The sequence below is a fragment of the Vombatus ursinus genome, unplaced genomic scaffold, assembly GCF_900497805.2.
Source record: "Vombatus ursinus unplaced genomic scaffold, bare-nosed wombat genome assembly UNPS02014961.1, whole genome shotgun sequence".
NCBI classification, from domain to species: domain Eukaryota; kingdom Metazoa; phylum Chordata; class Mammalia; order Diprotodontia; family Vombatidae; genus Vombatus; species Vombatus ursinus.
Genome location: NW_020954739.1, coordinates 1,395,820 through 1,419,666, shown reverse-complemented (window position 1 = coordinate 1,419,666; position 23,847 = coordinate 1,395,820). Strand labels below are relative to the sequence as shown.

At 44.5% G+C, this 23,847-nt stretch overlaps 1 protein-coding gene across 1 annotated transcript in view; it reads left to right on the top strand.

Annotated features, from left to right (window-relative positions):
* SIN3B (SIN3 transcription regulator family member B) overlaps positions 1-19,307 on the top strand; it is a 63,447-nt gene extending 44,140 nt beyond the window's left edge. Inside the window, exons 9-19 of the mRNA XM_027845385.1 lie at positions 2,604-2,811; positions 2,974-3,090; positions 6,226-6,464; positions 6,724-6,907; positions 9,150-9,750; positions 10,984-11,153; positions 11,662-11,835; positions 13,601-13,693; positions 15,079-15,173; positions 16,554-16,758; positions 16,897-19,307. Of these exons, the coding sequence (XP_027701186.1) occupies positions 2,604-2,811; positions 2,974-3,090; positions 6,226-6,464; positions 6,724-6,907; positions 9,150-9,750; positions 10,984-11,153; positions 11,662-11,835; positions 13,601-13,693; positions 15,079-15,173; positions 16,554-16,758; positions 16,897-17,127 (2,317 nt within the window). The 3' untranslated portion in view covers positions 17,128-19,307. The remainder of the gene's footprint in view (positions 1-2,603; positions 2,812-2,973; positions 3,091-6,225; positions 6,465-6,723; positions 6,908-9,149; positions 9,751-10,983; positions 11,154-11,661; positions 11,836-13,600; positions 13,694-15,078; positions 15,174-16,553; positions 16,759-16,896) is intronic.
* Positions 19,308-23,847: the final 4,540 nt, after the last annotated feature.

Genomic DNA, 23,847 nt, shown 5'->3' with positions numbered 1-23,847 from the left:
TGTGTGTGTGTGTGTGTGTGTGTGTGTGTGTGTGTGTGTGTGTGTGTAACAGTAAAAGACAGAAAGCCCCGGTACATTAGAAGTCATACGATATGAACAGTTCTCAAAAAAATTGTAAACAGTGAAAAGCACATAAAAGAATACTTAAAATCACTAATCATAAGATAAATGCAAATAAAAACAACCTTGAAGTTTCACGTAACACTATGATAATTGGCAAAGATGGAAATAACGTAGTCATTGTTGCAGGGGTTATGGGAAGATTGGCACACCAGTGCATTTTTGATGGAGCTATAAATACATGCAAACATTTTGGGTCGCAGTTTGGAATTGTGCAAATAAAGTGACTAAAATGAGTGAGGAACCTGCAACCTCAAGGCCATATGTGACCTTCTAGGTCCTTGGGTGCGGTCTTTTGATTGAGACCAAGTTTTGCAGAACAAATCTTTTAATGAAGGGGGTTTGTTCAGTGAAGTTTGGATTCGGTGAAAGGGCTGCACTTGAGGACCGAAAGGGCCACATGTGGCCTGGAGGCTGCAAGTTTTCCAGCCCTGGACTAAGACAACCATACCTTTTGACCCAGAGATTCCATTACTGGCTTTATATCCTAAGGAGGTCATTGATAAAGCTCCCATATACTCCACAGTATTCATAGCAGCACTTCCTTTGATAGCAAAGAATTGGAAACACAGTAGATGTCCATTTATTTGGAAATCGGTAAACAATTAATGGTTATGTGAATATAATGGAAAATGATGTGCTGTAAGAAATGAAGAATGGGGGCAGCTAGGTGGCGCAGTGGATAGAGCGCTGGCCCTAAAGTCAGGAGTACCTGAGTTCAAATCTGGTGTCAGACCAAACACTTGACACTTACTAGCTGTGTGACCCTGGGCAAGTCACTTAACCCCAGTTGCCTTAAAAAAAAAAGAAAGAAATGAAGAATGTGACCAATATAGAGAAGCATGGACAGATTTACATGAACTGATACAGAATGCAACAGCCAAGGAAATACACAATGACGACAAAGATATAAACAAAATAGCCACATACAAAAAGTTAAAAGCAGATTTTGCAAAATTTTAAACAAACCTAGCTTAAAAGAAGAGATATGAAAAGATACTTTCAATGGAAGTGTCTTCTTGGCAGAGATGTAGAGTCCTTAATTGTATTTTCAGATTTTTTCATTCTGTTGATTAATTACACTGATATTTTCCCTGTTTTTCTCTTCTCTTTAAAAAATACTATTTGTTATATGGGATGGTTCTCTGGGAGGGAGAGAGAAGTGATACTGGGGAAAACTGTCATGATGTAAAAATACAAAATACATCAATAAAAAGTTATTAAATTAAAAATGCATAGTCCAAGTAGGGGCAACATCATTCAAACAAAATATTCATAAAGGAAAACAAAAATGAAGCCACACAGTGAAAAGTAACACTAATTATAAGCTGTACTCATGCTTTACCTTCTGTATGCCAGATTTTAGGGGGGGAAAGCGCAAGCCTATCACATCAGTATAGTGTAATTTAACAGATTGTATATTGACGTGTCACGTTTCTGCCAAAGGTAGTAAACAGCCAAGATGAGTCTTGAGCCTGAGTCTTCCTGGCTTCCCAGTATACCACTCTGCCTAGCTGTCTTGCCTCCGCACCACACACTGTATGGTCAATGGCATGTAACTGGAATCTTATTTTCAGACTTTGCATTCCACTGCCTAATGATTTTATTTTATGTCTCATACCCCCATTGCCTGCCATCATGAGATGGGGTTGGGGTGGGGATAAAGGGGAGAGGTCTTATCTTCCTGGAACTTTGTCTTTCCCCCACTGCTTTGCACATAATAGATGTTTAATATTGATCAGCATGAATAATATATCTACTTCAGACAGTAACAGTCTGAAAATAGGATAACCATGTGAAAAACTTTGCCAGAAATATAGCCCACTTTATGTCATTAACATTGCTGGTATAAGAATCAAATATGTAGCATTGATTTCAGGTCTGAGTATTTAGAGTTGAAAGATGGTATGGGGTATGTGATAGGTACAGACCATATTTGTCCAAATATAGGCCAACTCTAGAGAACTAGATGATATATCTGAAAGGAATTAGCAATACGAAGTTATACACTGAAAAATAACAATTACAGGCAACACCCAAGTTATGCACAAGCCAGATATGACAAAAAAATTGCCAACTTATGTATAGGCTAATGTTGTATAACTAAGTTGCTGATTCTGTCAGTAATAGCTAGAATAGAGAGTTCTTAAACCTAGGCCCTGTAACTTTTCTTTTTAATATTTTAATAACTATATTTCAACATAACTAGTACCCTCTATAATGCTATGTATTTTATGCATTTAAATCCCTTGCATTTTAAATGCATTTAAAAAGAACATTCTGAGGAGTTCATAGGTTTCACCAGACTTCCAGAAGGGTTCATTACTCTAAAAAGGTTAAGAACCCCTGAGCTAGAGATAGGATCAAGCCTCCTGTGTTCATTTACTAAACACTTACTGAGCACCTACTTTATTCACACTACGTAAACCTCTTTGGGAAGGCTGTGACTATGTGGACTTACAGTATGCCTTTAACTTTTGAAGAAAATTTCCAGAACTCTTCGCCCAATTCAAGTCCTTCTTGGGAGTAAAAGAGCTTTCGTTTGCACCACCCATGAGTGATCGATCGGGGGATGGAATTGGTCGGGAAATTGACTACGCATCTTGCAAGCGCATAGGATCTAGTTACCGGGCACTCCCCAAAACTTATCAACAGCCAAAGTGCAGTGGCAGGACAGCCATATGCAAGGAGGTACTTGCCGCCCATGTGGCGATTTTTGCTACTTCATTTTAAGGACATTTACCGTGGCCTTTTTCAGAATTCTGGGGAACCAATGAGACAGAGTCATTGTTGTGGCTTAGATGGGAGAAGTACAAGCTTTATGTAATGTTGGATTTTTCTCTTTTGTCATAGGTTTTAAATGATACCTGGGTGTCCTTTCCATCCTGGTCTGAAGACTCTACTTTTGTCAGTTCAAAAAAAACTCCATATGAGGAGCAACTGCATCGCTGTGAGGACGAACGGTTTGAGGTGTGTTTGTTGTGCTGTTTTTTACCCTTTTGATATCATGGTGCTTTGATTACTCCTACCCAGCATCCCTGTGGCAGTCAGATGGTGTTAGAGATTCCATTGTAGAGGTTGAACTGATTGATTCTTTTAGTGTCCTTGATGAAGAGTCATAACAGTTTTACAGCTGATATTTTAATTTTGTTTTATTTTGTTCTTAGTTTAGGAGTGTTCATCCTTTTGCTAACCTTCTTCTGTCAGTTTCACCCGTCCATTCTCCTTTCAAATCATCAAATCCCAGAGGGAGTTGGGAACTGTAGAGACAATTTGCTTCAGTTTTTAGTGGAAACATGAATCCCTTCTGGAACATCTCCAGTGGTGATCGTCCATTCTCTGCTTCAGTACCTCCTCCAGTAATGTAAAGCTCATTTGCTCATGAGGCAGCCTCTTCCATCAATAGCCGGTTTTGATAGTTTCCGAGTTCAGAGGTTCAGAGAGGGCCTCTTATCCAACCTCATCCAGCTTCTATCTGAAGTTCCCCAGAGATGGCACACTCACTACCTTCCAAGGCTATCTACTGTACTCTTACTGAGATTTTCCTCATATTAAAACAAAATCTCTGTCTAACCCATTGGTCCTGGTTGTATTCTGGCGCCAAAGAGAACAAGGCTAATCCCTTTTCCATACAGTAATTGTTCAGCTATTTGAAGACCTAGTTATCATGTCTCCCTCCTGTTGCTGCAGCTTTTTCCAGGGTCAGTATCCTCAGTATATTCAGCCAAATGACATAATTTGTATTTTCCTTTTACACTGGTTCCCTTCCTCTGGACATAGTGTGTCAAGTTAATGTCCCTCCACAGATGTGCTACCCAGAGCTGAACATTACATTCCAGATGTGCACAGAGCAGAGAGAAGAGCGGAGTCCCCACTTCTGTACAGCCCGGGGCCACATTGGACTGTTGTGGCTGCCGCCCTCCACCACTGAGTAACTCAGAGAGCAGAGGTTTCTGTGTGGTCGTGTATTTCCTCTCTGTCATTCTGAAAGAACCATGGCCTACCTGCAAGCCCATTAAATGCCAGTTTGAATACTCTTATTGAATCTAAAGACTGACAGACTTTGTGCTCTTTCAGATATGACTTTTAGGACTTCATGGACGTTGGGAGGCAAGCAATTTTGTCTTTGGGAGTCCCTGCCAGGAAGCTGAATGTTTTCTAGAGGGCTGCTTATGTGATTGTAGACAAGTTGTCCTGCTTCTCAGTATTATAAACCATGTGTCCAGAGTGAATGTGGTAGCTGAAAAAAAATGATTCCAATGATTTGCTGTTTTTGGATACTTTTCTTGAGATGTGAGGATTGACTGAAGGAATAAGGGATATTTCGACTGGAGAAGGGTTGCTGCCATATAATTAAGGGACTTATTGTGTGGTGTGGCTGTTGGACCTTTTTCTGCTGGGAGTTGAGTTAGCATCAGTGAAATTGCAAAGGCAGATGGTAGCTAACTGTAAATAAGGACCTCCTAAAGTTGGTGGTGATGAAATGGGCTGCCATATGGTATGATGAGTTCCCTGTCACTGGAGGTATTTCAGCAATCTTAAGTTCAGTAGGACTAGATGACTTCCAAGACCCTCTCCTCTCCTTTATTTTTGGGGGGGGGGTGTGGTTTGGAGTTAAATGACTTGCCCAGAGTCACACAGCTAGTGTGTGTTATATGTCTGAGGCTGGATTTGAACTCAGGTCCTCCTGACTCCAGGGCTGTTCCTCTATCCACTGTGCCACCTAGCTGCCCCGCCCTCTTCCTTCCCAATTACATGTAAAAACAATTTTTAACATTCGTTTTTAAAAATTTTGAGCTCCAGATTTTGTTCCTCTCTTTCCTCCCCCCTCCCTGAGATAGTAAGCAATTTGATATAGGTTATGCATGTGCAGTCATGCAAAACATTTCCATATTAGTCATGTTGTGAAAGAAAACACAGACCCCCCCCAAAAAAAAACCATGAAAAAAAAAAGTGAAAAATTGTATGCTTAGAATAACTTCCTAGTTTCTTCCCTCTCTATTCCATCTTCCAGATAGGTGCCAAGTTGATATTCCTAAAGTAAAGATCTGACCATTTAATTTCCCTTATTAAGAAATCTTCACTGGCTCCATGGGGCCTCTAGGATAAAATATGAGATCTTCAACTTAGATTTTAAAGCCCCGCACAACCAGGCTCCCACCTACTTTTCCGTTCTTGTTTCTTACTATTTTCCTTCACACGGTCTTCATGCTAGTCAGACTAGCCAATTAGCTATTCCCCATGTCCCATAATCACAGAGTTTGAGAGTTGGAAGGGATTTTGTTCCCCCAACTTATTCTCCCATGAAATGGGCTTGTTGGGGGCCTCTCACCCTCTTGGTTACACTCCTCTCTACGGTCTTTGCCTTGTCAGTGTCCTCATACTGTGCTGTCCAGGACTGATGCTGGCACCGCAGAGCAGATACGATGTGCGCTAGTGCTCCCCTCTTCCTGGGAGCTGCGCCTCCCCCAGCGCTCCCTACGGTCAGATGAGCCGGCTCCCTCCAAATCCCACCTTCGTCTCTCTGCTTCTGCACGTGTGCTGATTCCTGTCTGGAATGCTCTTCCTCCTGTCCTCCATCTTGTACAGTCTTGAGTTCCCTTCAGGCATTTGTCAGGTTTCCCCTCCTACGTGAGGCTTTTCTTGTTCCCCCAGTTGTTAGCATTTCCTCCCTTTTGAAATTAATTTGCGTTACCTTGTATTAATTTAGTTTTGTGTATGTTGCATCCCCTTAGTAAAAATACAGGCTCCTTAAAGGCAGGGACTGTTTTTCCTTTGTCTGCCTTGGGCCATATACGCAATTGTGGTTTAGTCATTTCTCAGTCATGTCCAACTCTTCTGTGGTCCCTTTTTGGGGTTTTCTTGGCAAAGATACTGGAGTGGTTAGCCATTTCCTTCTCCAGCTCATTTATAGATAAGCAACTGAGGCAAACAGGGTGAAGCGACTTGCCCAGGGTCACACAACTAGTGTGTGTCTCTGAGGTTGGATTTGAACTCAGATCTTCCTGACTTCAGGCCCAGTGCTCTATCCACTGCACTATCTAGCACCTTATACAGAGGGTAGGTGCTTAATCAATATCCATTGAACTGAATTTATTTCAATAGTTAGATGTCGTCTTGGAGACCAACCTTGCCACCATCCGAGTATTAGAGAGTGTGCAGAAAAAACTCTCCAGAATGTCTCCAGAAGATCAGGAAAAATTCCGATTAGATGACTGCCTGGGAGGGACATCTGAAGTCATCCAGCGGCGAGCAATCTACCGAATTTATGGCGATAAAGCCCCAGAAATCATTGAAAGTCTGAAGAAGAATCCAGTGACTGCTGTTCCTGTAGTGCTAAAAAGGTATTGTCTGTTTTTCCATTGCTGTGGCTTAGGGAGATTGGGGAACTCATCACCCTGGCTTCCCAGTTTGGGGCTAAAGAGGGCAGAAAGGAAGGTATCATTTCTTTCACCCAAGCAATTTAACAGTGCCATAAATTAATCCACACATTTGAGTTAAGATTTGCACCAGAAAGGTGGTAGAAATATTACAGTAATGTAATGGGTTTGAATAATGTGCCCTGTGTTTTCTTGGTAAATGAACATTGCTTATATCTCACAGGCTAAAAGCAAAAGAGGAGGAATGGAGAGAAGCCCAGCAAGGCTTCAATAAAATCTGGCGGGAGCAGTATGAGAAGGCTTATTTAAAGTCTCTTGACCATCAGGCTGTTAATTTTAAGCAAAATGATACTAAAGCACTTCGATCAAAAAGTTTGCTGAATGAAATTGAAAGTGTTTATGATGAGGTAAGATTTGCTCGGACGTAAGAGGAGACCAGATGCCTTCTTTCAGTAAATCATAGGGTGTTAGAGCTAGAAGAGACTTTAGAACATGGTGTGTCCAAGCTGGACGGAACTCTGGAACATAAATCACAGAATATCAGAGGTGAGAGAAACTTTGGAACATGGAATGCTCAAATTGGAAGGGATCATTGCATTCCTGGGCCCTTAATAAATGAAGGTGCAAAGGCCCTAAAGTGAAGTGATTTGCCAGGGTCACAGCCTGTTAGTGACAGGTCCTCAGACTTGAAGCTGCTGACACTACATGTCAGTGCCCTTTCCAATGTCCTCAGTGCTCCTGGTCTCAACCTGCACTGGAGGTTTCATGTCATATGCTTACTTTTGGCTTGGGCAGCCATGTGGCAGAGCATTGAGAATTTTTTTTAATACCTAAGAAGTGAATCTTCTTCGAGCTTGTGATAGTCACACAGACAGATAAAATAGAAATTTGACAGAGATTCTTTAAGAGATTAATTTTTTTTTTTTTTGGCGAGGCAATTGGGATTAAGTGACTTGCCCACAGTCACACAGCTAATGAGTGCTGTGTGTCTGAGGCTGAATTTGAACTCAGGTCCTCCTGACTCACTACCTATACCTAGCTGCCCCCCCACCCTCAAGATTAATTTTTAAGGAAGGTTTTGAAGATATGTAAGGGCCTAATGTGTCATGTGAACGTTAGTCTAGCTAGGTTGAATTGGCCATCACCAAGGCTATTGCAGTTTTGGCTACAACATCTCATTAGGACTATCTACTAAATTACAGACAAGTTGGAGGCTCTCCTTTGGATGGGAGACGTCACGCTGATGGCATCTAGTTCTGGAAGAATTTGAAGATAGGACAAATGGTCACAGGAAGAGCAGGGCTGTTGAAGAGCAGGTAGATGGCCTTCCACAGCTAGAATTTAGAAACATATGGAAATATGATTCCAAGAAGTTATAAGTTCTCTACTTTTCATGTTTAATTATGATTTATTTTGCTCTTTAAGTCAAACCAGGTGTTGGTTTCATTAAGTGTACCATGCATTAAAACTCTCGCTTTAACTGTGTCTTACTTGGGCAGGACATGCAATCCTCTTGTGCTTTAGACAGGTACCTCCCAAGGCAGCTTGTTAGAGTGGAAAGAATACCAGACTTGGAGTCAGAACATCTGCGTGGATTCCTGACTCTGCCACTAAACAGCCTTGGGACCTTAGGCATATCAGTTCATTTTTGTGGGCCTCAGTTTCCTCCTTTGGGAGTGGGGATAATAATGCTTGAATTGTCTGTTTCACAGAGTTGTGTAGAAAGTACTATAGAAATTTTAATGTACCAGTTGTATTATCAGATGATTTCATGCTGACGCTTCCATCCCCCACCTCACACCCACCCCTATGTCCTTTGTATAATCAAGGCTATATGGTGCTAGGGTTTTAAAGGATTTCTTCTGGTAATCATGTTGTCATGGATTGTGTTTATTATGCTGGGAATTACCAGGTAGCACAAAGGAGTCATAAGCAACTCTGATAGTAATGTGATTAGAATCTGAGGGTCGTAGTGATACAAAGCCTGATTCAGTCCTGACCCCACCATGTGCTCCCTTTATTGCCTTGGATGAGTCACCTCACTAGAGGCCTCATCTCTGAAATGCTGGGTTACACTAAGTCTCTGAAATATTATCTCTAAAGAATCTTTGATTTTAGACTCATGTTTTTCTCTTTTAAACTAAATAGGCCTAGTTTGCAAAGGACCTAATTTTCTAGAGGGAAATTAGGGTTGTGGGATTCTTTGGTGTTATTGATGACTTTTCCATTAAGTTCTTATATTGCTACTATCAAAGCTGGGAGGACCCTTAGAACACAGAATGTCAGAGCTGGGAGGACTTTAAAATACAGAATGTCAGGGCAAAGAGGGGCCTTAGAATATGAAATGTCAGCACTGGAATGGGCCTTATTGAGTGTGAAACAGCCAAGCTTCAAGGAACCTTACAGTAAACTACTCCATCCCTTATTTTACAAATGGGGAAACTGATATGGGGGGCTAGAGAAACTCGTCCAAGGTGTCACAGCTAATTATTTGCTAAACTGGGATTTGGACCACCCGTCACACCATGTGGCCTCCTTTAAAAAAAAAAAAACACAACAAAACTTAACACTTTTCACTACTTCTAATAATAATACTATTGATTGGGAAAACATTGTGTTCTCTCTAGTGACATTTCTCCCCTGTTGCAGCACCAGGAACAACATTCGGAGGGCCGGAGCGCCCCGACTAATGAGCCCCATCTTGTTTTTGTCTACGAAGACAAGCAGATCCTGGAGGACGCAGCCTCACTCATTAGCTACTACGTGAAGAGGCAGCCGACAATCCAGAAGGAAGATCAGGGCACCATTCAGCAGATAGTGCACCACTTTGTGCCCAGCTTGTTCTTTTCCCAGCTTTCAGATCTTGGCATTTCTGAGGAGTCGACAGATGAAGACCGAGAACACAGTCAGGGACAGAATTTGGACACTGCCGACCTCTGGAAAAAATCTGCGTCTCTCCCACAGAGCAGCCCCTTGGACGAAAAGGGTGGCTCGTGTGCTGCTGCTGCTGCAGCCCCTGAGCAGCCTGGGGCCCTGGACGATGTTTACAGCCTTTTCTTTGCCAACAACAACTGGTATTTTTTCCTGCGCCTTCACCAGACTCTGTGTTCAAGGCTCTTAAAGATTTACCGGCAGGCCCAGAAACAGCTCTTAGAATATCGGACTGAGAAGGAGAGAGAGAAACTCCTCTGTGAAGGGAGGAAGGAGAAATCCAATGACCCTGCGATGGAGCTGCGGCTGAAGCAGCCAAGTAAGCACGGCTCAGCTAGCCTGTTAAGGGGCCCTCCACACCCTCTCAGTGGGGATCTCCTGGGGCGCCCTTGGTGTTGATGCCTGTGATGTTACCAGCTCTGGGACAGCACTGTGGCCAAGGGGCCAAAGCTCAGTTTCTCAGCTTGTATCCCGCATACTCTGAAATAAGGGAAGCCTATTTTGCTAGCATATTTTTGGTCTCTTCAGAGCCATAGTGCAAAGCCCTGGGCTGTGGTTGCATGTGGTATAGGAAAGGGACATTTGTCTGGGGACTGGAGCACGTGGAGTGATCGATCGCCTTCGTGCGTAGCACTCCACAACCTACAAAGCTGTTCTCACTCCGCCCCGTGAGGTAGGGACGAGGCAGCATTATTGCTGTGTGACGGAGGGTGTAAGAAGGCTCCAAGAAGGGACTCGATTCGTGCAGTCACTCGGTGAGCTTGTGAGTGTGGGAGTCAAGACCCAATTAGGATGCGCACTGACCGCAGTCCCTCAACCACATTGGTGTTGGTTGTCATTTGTATCTTTTTCCATGGTCCCCAGTTGATAACAGATGGTGGTTGGGTGAGATGTCTTGCTTTTGTTCTTTGTATCGATTCCCTCCCAGACACTCTTCTGTTGCTGCTGCCCCCGTGTGGCAGGCGTGGCCCCAGCTCAGCTTTGGAGGCTGTGCCAGCTAGCTGCCACCGTCATCTGGGACGAGTCCCCAGCCAGCTGTGAGGGCCTTGAGTAGGGCCTGGCAGTGACCTTTGTGTGGATCTTTATCTAGTGACCAGCCTAATGAAGTGTTGGAGAGCCTTAATCCCCTGAATCTTGGCTGCCAAGCAGTGGCTATTTGTCTTGAGAATGCATAAAACCTTTCCTCTGGACATAGAGGAGTTGTGATCTGCATTGGTGGAAGGAGTAATCTCACTAATGAAACCACTGGTTCTTGAAGTATTGTGTATGTGACACTGAGGCATCTAGACATAGACACTTTGTCAGTTTGCTTCCAGAAATCTTTTCGTTGTGGTCACTCAGTAGTTGTCAGCTTTCTTAGAATAAGTGTTGTAAGCTTGTGACTCAGTGCCATCAGAGATAATCCCTCTCTGGCCCAGAACCATTGGATGCAGAAATAAATCCCTTGAGTTTCAGAGATGATTCTTCATGGATGCTTTTGTTAATCTGTTAGTGATGTTCTCTTCTCCTCTGGATGACTTTGAAAGAATTAAGAATTCTGTCTCTTAATTAGGTGAGGTGGAACTGGAGGAATATTACCCAGCATTTTTGGACATGGTAAGGAGTTTACTAGAGGGCAACATTGATCCCACGCAGTATGAGGACACCCTTCGGGAGATGTTTACTATTCATGCCTACATCGGCTTCACTATGGACAAGCTGGTACAGAACATCGTGCGGCAGGTGAGTGTTGGGAAAAGAAAAGGGGCTCAGCAGCTTTGTGGGGGGCTGTCCTAGTCCCTCTTTTATGTGCCTGCAGGCATGTGCCCCACAGAGGTCTTTCTTAAGTCAGCCCAGCTCTGCCCTTCACCTGCTCAAGCTCTCTACCCTACCAGGGTGGCCCTGTTGGGGGCCTTTCTGGCATTGTGGGCCACAAGTTCAAAGGAGCCTATGGGGACTAACCAGTAAAATAGGAGTTAGGGAGACCAGAGCCCCGGGCTTGGTTCTTGACTTGAATGCTGTGAACTCAGTTCAGATTGCTTCTTTCTATCCCATTTGACACTTTGGGCAAATAAGGTATGATTCCAGAAGAAGGCTTCCCATGGACAAAGTGCTACAACTGTGATCTACACACAGGCTGTCCGTCTTTTCTCTTTCCCTTTAACTTTCCAAAAAATCTCCTTAGGGAGTATGAGACACAGGAATCAGTAAAGCAAGTGTGTACTCAGTTGTGCTTGTTCTAACCCCACAGCTTCATCACCTGGTGAGTGATGACATTTGTCTAAAAGTGGTGGAACTCTACCTCAGTGAGAAGAAACGAGGCGCAGCTGGTGGGAACTTGTCCTCCCGCTGTGTCCGTGCAGCCAAGGAGACGAGTTACCAGTGGAAGGCAGAGCGGTGCATGGCCGATGAGAACTGTTTCAAGGTGAGGAACCAATTTCAGAAAAGGCAACGATGGCATTAGCCCCCTCATTTTATAGCTGAGGAAACTGAGGCCAAGGAGGGTAAGCAACTTGCCTCACATCCCAGAGCCAGTGGCATAGGCAGGATCTGAACCCTGGTCTGTGACACCAGAACCAACATTCATCCTTGAGCTCGCACTCCTTCTCTTAGGACAGAAACTGGAAGTGCCAGGGATTGAACCTGGGCCCTGCGTGTTCAGAGAGCATGCTCTCCTGTCCTGCTGACTGCACTGTCCCAGGCATTTAGAGCAGCGCATTCACTGATCCCTTGGCCACTTGCAGTATCCCCAGAGAGCTGCCAAGGGGACCCATGCTGAGGATGGGGACACCTGTAAGACTGGTGTGGTGCAGTGGAGTGCTTGGGGCCTGGCTCTGCCACTTACAGGATGTGACTGTGGGCACTACAGTAGCTGAGCATTTTGTTTTTTTTCTGGGCTTCATTTTCTGCTTGTTAAATGAGGAAAATAATATGCTGTTCCTCGAGATATTTTGAAGCAAGTGCTTGAAGGCAGCTGGGTGGCAGAGTGGAGAGAGCACTGGAGTCAGGAAGACCTGAGTTCAAATTACTAGCTTCCTAGCAATTTGTAGTTTGACATTCACAAATAAGTATGTGACTCTGGTAAAGTCACTTAACCTCTGTCAGCCTCAGTTTCCTCAACTATAAAAAATAGGGATAATGGTATCACCTATTTCCCAGGGTTGTTGTGAGGATCAAATGAGATAATATATGTAAAGCTCTTAGCATAGTACCTGGCACATAGTAATGTGTACATGCATATTCCCTCACCTCCATTCCCCTCAAACGATTTAGAGAATAGGAGCAGTCACGAATGATCGATTGATTCATTCATTCGGCAGACATTTATCCAGGGCTTACTGTGTACAAGGCATGCTGGGTGCCAAGGATACAGAGATAAAACATGGCAAAGTCCCTGCTCTTCTGCAGCTTGGGTTGTGCTAGGAGTCTGTTACGCTCACCTATTGGTACGCTGTGCAGTAGGGTATGATGAAGGCAAAGGAGAGCCCTAGGAAACTTTGAGTAGGTGAGGCAACGAGGGGGATTCTTTTAGCTGGTGGGATACTTTCTGTTCAGGAAAGACTCCATGGGAAAGAGTATCTGAGTGGGACCTTGAGGGATTCTGAAAGGTCCCCCAGCAGAGGAAGGGCAATGCAACTGCTGGGGATGGCCAGCAGGAGTGCCCAGATGGCATGGGGTGCTTGGGGAACAGCGAGTTTACCTTGTTTATCTCTAAGGTAGGGCATGTACAAAAAATGGTTTATCCGGAGATGACTGTGATATAAAAATGAGAAGACTTGAGACAATTTATTTTAAAAAGAGTTAGAGGAAGATAGTTGTCGGTTCATGATTTTGGATGTCCAACCTTGGACTCTGGACTCCTCGTGAGACGGTGAGCTGTGCATTGTTGGGAGCATGATGTTGGAGATGCCCATGCCACTGGTGTTGTAAAGGGGCCTCTTGCTTTGGTATAGGTTGGACCAAATGACGTTTAAGCTCTCTTCCAGCCCTGACATTTTATGTTTCCAAACACTTTTGTGCTTCAGATTCCTAACTCGTCTCAGAGTTTGGGAACCATGTCGGAAAAGGCTTCGTTTTTATGGTGAGTCAGGAGTGTTGTGAGACTAGCTCCCTGAGTCTGCTTATGGGCAAAGTGTCTTCTTGCTCACCATCCTCAGGTAGTAAAGTGTGCTTGTATTACACTCTTCTAGGTGATGTTTCTTCAGAGGAAAGGGCAGGTGATCATGACTATTGAGTTGCTGGACACGGAAGAGGCCCAGACCGAAGATCCTGTGGAAGTCCAGGTAAAGGTCATCCAGGTCAGGTGAGGGCCATCTGGGGAAGGTGTGGCCGAGAGCCATGTGCAAGAAGCCATGATAAGGGAGGGCCTGGCTGGACTGGCTAGGAGCCGGCCCCTTGGCCTTCCAGGTAGCTCCCCACATTGATGCTCCATAGCTTGGCCCTCCGTTAGGTGAGAGTGGGAACCTGCCAAAGTTCAGCTGGCTGCGGCTTCTTCAGAGATGCTCGGAGGTTTGTGGGGACACCAGTCTGATGCCATTGCTGCCACTGGGATGGTGTGCTCACTTCCAGTGGGAGGAGTTATAAATGAAAGCCCAGGTTCCCAACTCAGCGTTCTTTTTACATTCCCATCTCAGCAAATGTGAAATGATTTTATGAGGTCAGGGGGCTAAAGCTGTAAGATTAATAGTATCCTGTGTCGATCTGAATGTGGTCATTCTTTTTTTTCTCATATCTGACTTTTATCAAGTACAATCTATAATTAGTGTTATTTTCTCAGTGCACAACTAAACCGGTTTTATTCTTTCCAAGAAATATCATTTAAGAGATACAGCCTGTCTTCTGATTAACACAGTACATGTCATGAATGTGCCGTCAGCTCAGTGGCCAGGCGGGGGAGTTTCAGGATTTTCTGGTGGGGTTCACCATGTCACCAGGGTGCTTGTGCCACAACACTGCTTGGGGCAATAGTATGTTGATTATATCTGTCCGTTTGTACTGGCTGCAAAGCAGCCTCAACGTAGCCTGAGGATTTAGGTTTGTCTTCCCTCCTTCACTTATCCAAGGAAAGACTGGTGAGCATGAGACTGCTGGGTGGGAGAGACTGCTCCCTCTTTAATGTTTCTGGCAAATTCAGTGAGCCCTTTGAATCTTTTAAAAAGTAATTATGAACTTATTCATAGCAAACTGAATGTGAAATAGCCCAATGAAATCTGAAAATAATTACTTTCCGCATCTTAATTGATAGGAAAAAAAATCATACTGTGCATTTAACAAAATAAAAACAAAGATCTGTTTGCTTAGTATCCCCTTCCAAATCCATATTCATAATGCTCTATTGCCTTTATTTTTGGTTTTCATATCTCATTGTAGTAATTTTGTATGTGGTTTATATTTTGCTGATCCTACTTTGCATTACTTGTCTTACATCCCCATTTCTTTTTATGGATTTTTGTGGCACCGTTACATTAATATCATGATTTATTCAGCTGTTCTCCCTTCTTGTTGGACAGAGAGGTTGTTTGCTTTTTGCTGGATGTATTGCACACGATATAGATTACAATGTGCAGTTCTTCAAATAAAGAAGAGACATAATGTGGTTTAGTCTGACTTTGTGATTCATCATTAAATGAGGAGAGGAAATGCATCTTGAGTCTCACTTTTTTTGTAGCACTTAGCCAATTACATGGAGCAGTACGTGGGTACAGAGGGAGCACCGAATCCACCAAATGATGGCTTCCTTCTGAAACCTGTTTTTCTGCAGAGGTAAGTTCAGTCACCAGTCACTTCTGGCCCATTCTGAATCACCCCGGATTCCTAGCTTGGCTGTTTCTTTGTGACTATGGGAAGAGGGGAGGATTTTGGACTAGCTTTTCTTCTGGGATTCACCTGCTTAGCTTATCTACTGTGATGAAGCCTAGGAATCTTAGTCCAAGACCACAAACTTAGTAAGGGTCCACAGTGTGATGGGCTACTAAAAATGTTAAAGCAGTTCCAGCATTTATGAAGCGAAGGAAAACATCCAGAGCAAAGGAGATGGTAGCCCCCCTGCTCTTTTCCCTGATCAGACCACATATGGAGGCTGCATTGTGTTCCTTCTGGATGTTGTGTCGGGGTCAGCTTGGGCCTAGCCCTGAGAGAGTTCAGTCTCCTTTGTGGATGAGAGTGGATAAGGTCGGCATCTGGAGTTGATCACATTTAAAAGGCCAGGCTGTTTGGGACCAAGGTTTTTTCAAGGTATAAAAAATTCAGAAAGCTGACATAAGCAGGGAAAACACATTTAGGAGCAGAGATTGAGGATAGAATCAGTAGTGGGTCAGTGTGGCAAAATTTATGGGGCATGTTAATAGCATGAAACATTGTGTGACTCAACCCATCCCCCCAAAGTTTTAGGCTTTTATAGTGACTCCTTGTCATCCCCCGCCTCATACCCCACACACCGTGACTTACTTCCCTGGTCCATGTCTGGACCCACTATCCCCCCTCCATACTCATCTAGGTTAGTCAGGCAATAGGCTCAAACAGGAACATTTTAGAAATTGACAGGCTGGAATTTTATCTCAGAGAGGGGCAACCAGGAAACAGGGGAGACTTTAAACCTTGTCTTGACTTAAAGTACTAGAGATGTTTGTTTAACTTGGAGAAAAAAAGACTTCAGTAGGTCACCTGATCATTGTCTCCAAATATCTGAAGGACTGACATGTGAGGAGGCATTAGACTTAGTGCAGACTGAGAGGATAATTGAGAGTAAGCTTTGTTTTGCCTTGATAGAGAACTCTAAAAAAGAGTTGTCTGACAAAAGAATGGCATGAGCTCCCTGTCAGCAGAGCTCTTAAAGCACTGGAGATGTCATAGAGGGCATTTCTGCCGGGGAGGAGGCTTGGACCGGTTGACCCTGATGTCTCCCACCTCCAGAATGCTGCGGTTCTGACAACTTTCATGGCTAGATTTTGGTGCTGACAGGAGCTGTCAGAGGGAATTAACAGGTGACTGTTCTCAGCAATCAGGCCAGAAGTTAGCAAGAGAGTAGCCGTTCTCTGGGGTGAATTACCTTAATGTCAGCTCCCTTCCCTCTCTCCAGGTCCTCGGTCTACCTTTTGTTTTTCTCTCCTATCCTGATGCTCACTGGCTTGCTTGTTACTCTAGAAACCTCAAGAAGTTCCGCCAGTGGCAAAGCAAGCAGGTCCGAGCCCTCCGCAGCGAGGTGAAGAGCTCCTGGAAGAGGCTCGTTGGCGTGGAGAGCGCCTGCAACGTTGACTGCCGCTTCAAGCTCACCACCCACAAGATGGTGTTCATCATGAACTCGGAGGACTACATGTACCGCCGAGGGACGCTCTGCCGGGCTCAGCAGGTACGGTCATGCCCTAGGATTCCCCTGCCCTCTTCCTGTGCCTCCCTTTGGTCAGGGGCTCTCTCCCCCTTCCTCTTCCTCCTCTGCAGAGCCTGCCTCTCCTGATCACAGGCTCTCTGCCCTCGCTTGTTCCCTCAGGTACAGCCGGTCGTCTTGTTGAAGCACCACCAGCAGTTTGAAGAGTGGCACAGCCGCTGGCTGGAGGACAATGTCACCTCAGAGGCTGCAGAGCTGGTCCAGGACTGGTTGATGGGAGAGGAGGATGAAGACATGGTGCCATGTAAGACAACCTGTGAGACGGTGACTATCCACGGCCTCCCCGTGACTCGGTACCGGGTGCAATACAGCCGCCGCCCTGCTTCTCCCTGACTGCTCAGGAGGGGCAGATGTCACTGACACTTGGACTCTTGAAAAGAGTGATGGGAATGCAATGTGTGTATTATTGGTATTTATCATAATGGCATTTTACTCAAGATTGGTTATTATGTATTTTCATATGGAACATCGTTGTCTCCTTTGCAGTATCACCCTATATTTTCATGACTGGATCTAAAACAATCAGATTGGAGATTTCTCTCGGATTCAGTTCTTCAGCCTCAGATCCATCCAAAACTGACACTAGGAGACATTGTACAGCTTTGAAGCTGGTCTGGCCCGTTGGGTGCCAGAAAGAGTATAAGATTGGATCAGTGTCTCCTTGTGGTTGGACCTGACCAGCTTTGTGGCATCCATGGGGACCTCCCTTGGCTGCTGCTTTCCTTCTTCTAAACCACCTGTCAGGTTGTGTCGTGTGCCAAACCTGTATAGCTTCCCCATTTAGGATCTCTGGCTGGACAAGCACCCATCCCCTAGTCACCGATTGGAAGGAGCAAGACTTAGCTTGTCGATGAACACATTTGCAGTTGTTGCTTCTGTATTGGAGACTCCAAATCTCAAAACAATATGTAAGAAAGGGCCTGTCATAATGGCTGAATGTTAGGAGACCTGGAACTTTATGGCATAAACACTCACCTTGGAGATGGCCAAATCTGTTGATAGACTAAATGGTACTGGCCATGCCAAGCATTCATTAGAGACCCTTGGGGTCAGTGGATGCCTTTCTGTGTTGAAGGACCTGCACTTGATCTATTTAGTGCCATCTCAGATGGACCCCCGCCCCCCCCGCCATTGTTTATTCCCCAGGGGATTGCAATCACAGAAGTATAGCCCAGAAAAAAACTGAAGTTTGATTTGGCCCGTTGGTTTTTATAAGGCTCCATCTGGCCACCATCCAGTCCCCAGAGGCATTCAATCACTTGGAAAGTGAGAGAAGTGCCTTTCAGTTAAACTGATATCCTGTGGGATCAAGGATGAGCTATGGCTGAAACCCTTGGAGCCCCATTTGTTACCATCATGCTTTATCAAGTGGCAGATGTCAACATTGGCCTTCAAAGGTGAAGAGGCCAGGCCTGTTGATCAACATGCCGCTATTAAAAGCTAAATTTAAAGCCATTGGAAGGGAGGAAAGTAGGAATGCCAGGGCATGGAGCACCTGCCCCTCTTCCGCAGTGCTGGGGAGGCTTTTCTGGGAATGCAGTCGTATACCTAAGCAAAGCTGTAGAAATGTCTATTTATTATTTTGTGCTGTTGTTTTATGGTTGTAACTTCTACAAAAATCAGGACAAGAATCCTCCCTGGAGGACGGATGCTGCATTTTCTCCTTCTGTGTCCATTGGCTCTCACTCCAGGGCTTGGTGACAGCAACATGAGCTGAAGTCGCTGGCTTGGTCAGTCACCAAGCTCTCCTTTCTGCTCTGAGAAGAAAGCAGTGACGGAAAAGCACGGCTAGTCCTCGTGCTTTGGCAGCAGGGTTCAGATGCCTACCAGTGGAAGGATGGACTGGAGTATAATTTCTCAGATGTTGCTTACATCTCGGCAAGCCCTGGGCCTGTCTGAGTCATGAACAGAAAATGATCAGCTGGTGCTGGTCGTGGAAGTGACCAGCACTTCTTTGTCAGTTCACAGATGCACCTCAGTCTTGTTCTTCAGTTCTCTCTGCCTCCTGTTGCAGAGACAACCAATTGTGCCAAACTTTATTAGGATTTTCAAATACAGATAAGTGTTGGTTAGAGATATGCTAGGTTGCAACTCTTGGCTTCAGATGCCTTTAGTGCTAGGCCCCTAGCGCCGTGGAGGCCGCTGCATCTACGCACACTGCCCAGTCTTCTGCCACTGTCTTTGTAAGTAAACTTCCTATCTTTGGAGGCATCCTTCTTTTCTAAGAAACTTAATTTATAATCTGTATTCAAGACGTTCCCTAGGCCACTCAGTGGCCATCAGCCCTTCCAAGCACCTGCTTTCAGGCACTTCTCTGAAAGTCATGGCCACCAGAAACAGAGAGGCCCAGGGAGCAGGCCCGAAGGCAGGCACAGGCCGCCTATGGCCTCAGTACCCCATCTCTGCTCGCATCTTTGCTTTGGGCCTTGTGCTTCCTTTCAGCTGTTTTGAATGTAGTTTCCTTTTGTATTTATTTGCACATTAAAGTGAAAAATAAAACGTGGATGAAAGGTCAGATGCTCTATCAGTGGTTTTCCATAAGTAAATTTAGTGCCATTGAAGCAGTGGCTGGCAAACCTGGTGCCTGGATCTGCTCCGGAGGTAGGACTGAGGCAGCTGGTCGTTTTCAGCTGTAGCTGTCCAGGGCGATGGAGGCGTCAGCTGGGAGAGAGGGTGGGGCTGGGAGTCAGGAGACTTGTGCTCTAATTCTAGCCCTTGTTTCTGTCGGGGCCTCAGTTTTCTGCTCTGTAAAATTAATTGGTTGGACAGAGTGATCTCTAGACTCCCTTCAGCTTTGACACCCTGTGTTCTGGGTTCCTTTCCCTCTCTGATGTTCCATGTTCCAAGGTCCTTTTGAACTCTGACTTCTTGGACTTGTATTCTGTTTCCAAAGTTTCCTTCTAGCTCTAACATGCTGTGTCCTATGCACTGTGTTTAGGGGGAAAATTGGGAGTCCTGCTGAATCAAGGACAGTCCAATTTCCAATCAGTGTTAACTGAAGATGCCCTATGGTATTATTTTTTCAGTGATCTCCTTGATTGTACTGACTAGAAGTGACAAATTATACTATTTATTCTGTTTGTGACACTTATTTTCAGAGGACTTAATGTTACTTTTAATCACAACATCAATACAATCCATCAAATACTTTGGAAATTTGATTTCTTCACATTTGTTTTCAGGCTACACATGTGGCTTGGAGATGTGGGTTGACCTTTCTTCAGGTAAGATCAGGATATCAGATAGAGCAAGAAATAATAGATATAAACAACTCGCTGTAGGGACTGAAGAGGTTCATCGTACCCTGGCAAGTCAGAAGTCTCTCACGTACCTTTTCTCGGTCTTGGCCTGGGCATCTGTGTTGGGGTGGACCCTGTTAACCCCCCTTTTCCCTCGATACCCTCACTCTCTCCCGCTGTGACACTTTCCCTGACTGCTGCTTCTGAGGCTCCTTTGGCCTATCTCCTCCTCCTCTTCTTGTTCTTTAAGTGCATCCCTCCAGAGTTCTTCCTTTGTCCTTTTCTCTTTATACTCCTTAGCAGCCTCTTTCATTCCTGTGGCTTAACTGGTGACTTCTGTACTAGGTCACTCCTTTCTCTTATTTCCAACAGTCCCACCAGGGTTGTGTGGCACCTCAATCTCAGCATGTCTAGAACTGGACTTGTCTTCTCACATAAAGCCATCTTCCTCTTTCCTGACTTTCCTATTTCTCTTGTGGGAGCCCCCCCTCCCCCATCCAAACTCCGAATGTCAACTCTGTATCCAGTGATTTGCTGGGATTTGCCTCTTCTCACTCTACTTTGTCTTGCATTTATCCAAGGCAAACCTAACCCTAGTTCTGACCCTCATGCTATCTGGCCTGGACTACTGTAGTAGCCTTATAATAATTTTGCTTGCATCCTTCAGACTCTCAGAAACTATCCTTAAATAATTAAAAAAATTTTTAAATAAACCAACCTCTAAGATCAAATAAAATAAGAATTGTATGTAAAATTCAAAACTATAGTGTGTTAAATTATACATATGTGTATATACATGTGCATATATATGTGTGTGTATGTATATATGTATGTGTATTGCCTCTGTGTCTCCTTTCTATCCATTTTCTAATCTGTGGACTTAATATATTTTATTGCTGTTATTTTTTTCTCCTGAACATGATTTATCTTCCTCATAGGCAGACTGAATCATGTCTCTCCCTCTTCAGATACTGTCAGTGGCTCCCCATTGCCTACAAGTCTGAATCTCCACACACTGACAGCTAGGCCCCTTAACAGTCCAGTTCCATTCTTCCTTTCCAGCCTTGACTCCCATTAATGGTGGACTCTTAGCTCCAGCCAAACAGGAAAGTTCCCTATCCTCTGAACATGTCCTTGCTTTCCTGCCTTTATACCTTACTTATCTCCAGAATTCCCCTACCTTTTGAAGTCTCACCTCTTTTCAAGCCTAGGTCAGACGCCACTTCCATAAAGCTTTGCTGGATTAGAACCCAATTGGAAAAGGTCCTTCCTTCCTCAGAATCTCCATAGCACCATGTTTATACCTCATTCACCTTTTATTTTGTATTGTAGTTAAGAGAATGATATTTCCCTACTAGACCCTCAGCTCCATGAGGAATTGCTGTCTGCTTTCTATCCCTACTGAGTACTCAGCCTTCTGCAAAGGCAATTAGTGAATAGTTGTTGATCTATATAAACTTTAATTACAGCCCCCAGTGACTGGAGAGTAATGAGGGAAATGGATGCTATAAAAGCCAGGGCCAGAACTAAAGAAGCATGGGGTTAGAGACCCAAGGACCACAAATGTCTCCTCTACCCCTCATAGAGAAGGGAAACTCTATCTTAGCGAGGTCAGATGACTGGCCCAAGATCATACATACCCAACAGAGTCAAGATTAAAACCCAAGTCCTCCAACTCAGATGCAGAGCCCTTTCCCCTCCCCCACATATTCTCTACCCATTTTCAAAGTCGTCTAAATTCACTAAACTAATCTTGCTGAAGGAAGATGGGGGCATTCCTTCAAATGGGGCCTATAATCTCTGAACAGGGGTCAAGGCTAACTAGTACAACCTGTACCTGAACAAGAATCTCCTCTTCCACTTGTCAAACAAATAGTCATCTACCTTTAACACCTTCCAGCAAGAGGCAGGCAGCCCATTCCATTTTGGGGCAGCTCTCATTGTTAGAAAGTTTGTCTGACAGTTAAGCCTAAATTTGGCTCTTTGCAATTCATCTTTGGGCCACTAGGTGGTGCTGTGGATAAAATGTTGGAGTCAGGAAGAGTCTTCTTCCTGAGTTCGAATCCAGCTTCAGACACTTTACTAGCTGTATGACCTTGGGCAAGACACTTCACCCTGTTTGCCTCAGTTGCGTATCTGTAAAATGCGCTGGAGAAGGAAAGGTCAAACCATTCCAGTTTTGTTTTTTTTGCCAAGAAAATCCCAAATTGGTTCACCAAGTCAGACACGACTGAAACAACTGAACAACAAAATTCATCTTTATCTGACACATAGTTCTACAGTTTCCATTGTATCCAGAATGGATACTGTGTGAAACCATGTGTAAAATTGGAGCCATCATGATGGTCATATAGGCTCCATAAAAGCGGCTGGGAAAGGCAACTGGCCATGTATAGGAGGAGAGATCTCTGGCTGGACAGGCAACCAATCTCTGGCCACTGATGGGAAGAAGCAGGACTTTGGTTGTCAATAAACACTGATGTGGAAATGCCACATCAAGAGGATGTGTAAGAAAGGGTCCGTGCTGGCTAAATGTTTGGAACCCTGGGGCCTTTTGGAACAGTCAACTTGGGCATAGCCAAATTTGTTGATAGACTGAATGTTATAGTCTGTACCAAGCATTTGTTAGGGAAATAAATTTGGTTTATTCAGTGATACCTCAGGTGGATGACCTGGTCCTCAATGTCAGACGAAAGTCAGATTACACAAGCAGTCTTCATCCCGAGGTTCATAGTGGGGTTCTGCTGCCCTTGACTTGATTGGTTTTCAGGGCTGGAGTCTGCTTGTAGGGGAGTTTTCTTTTTATTAAAATGTGGAGTGAGCTACAAGACTTCTTCACTGAGACTCCTCTCCAGTGGGTGAGTCAGTCCATGTTCCATATACTCCGTGGGCAAAGAAGTTGCCCATCTTTGTGACCTCGTGCTTAAGCTCCACTATCCAGGAGAGACCACAAAGAAAATGGAGATCCCTTTTCAATTTTGCAAAACAAGGTGCCCATCCCAGGCCCCTTTCCTTGGGTGATACATGGACCACGTAAGATCCCTTCTCCTCTCACCTTAAAAGGAGGACATACCTGAGCTTATAATGCATAACCCGCTCCCAATCCAAGTACTTGCATGCCACATCCATCATCTTCAGCTGCCCTGTTATGGCTCCCTCTCCATATGCTGGCTTTGCGTAGTTCCAAAATGCACTTTTCTTGTAGTGTTCAGTTCTTAGGGTACAGTTCAACTTGCTCACTGACTGGATGGTAGTGCATACGAAGCACAGGCCTTAAGATTGGCCCCGAGTGAACTATGTCTGTCCGTGTCTGGTATGCAATGCCAGATGGGAGGCAGCCCCTGCTAGCAACAGTAGGTTGCTGAACTCAGTAATCCTAGGTAGTGTTGGCAGAGAAGTAAGATAGGGTTATTACTGCTTAAGTACTGGTGAATCTTTTTAGTCAGTGGGGAATTCCCCATCTGATATCAAGTTGTACCAGTATCATGAAAGTGTTAACTTTAAGAAACCCCAGAGATTGAACAGTTAGTTGCTTCATGTGTTCACATGTTTAAAGTATCAGTTCTCACATCTGTCTTCTTAATGGTTCACACTCCTGTCTGTGGACCCCAAAACCAGCATGTTGATGGAAGAGTCCACCAGTTGTCAGTAAGTACCTTACTCTCCCTCTGTTACTTCCAGGGGTGACATCAGGGTTCTCCATTTCAATGAATTTCATTGCATTATAGATGGTAGAGCAAGATACTTACGTCATCTTGCCAATGCATGATAGATACATCACAGCAACCAACCACAGAGAAAAAGTTTTATGTGA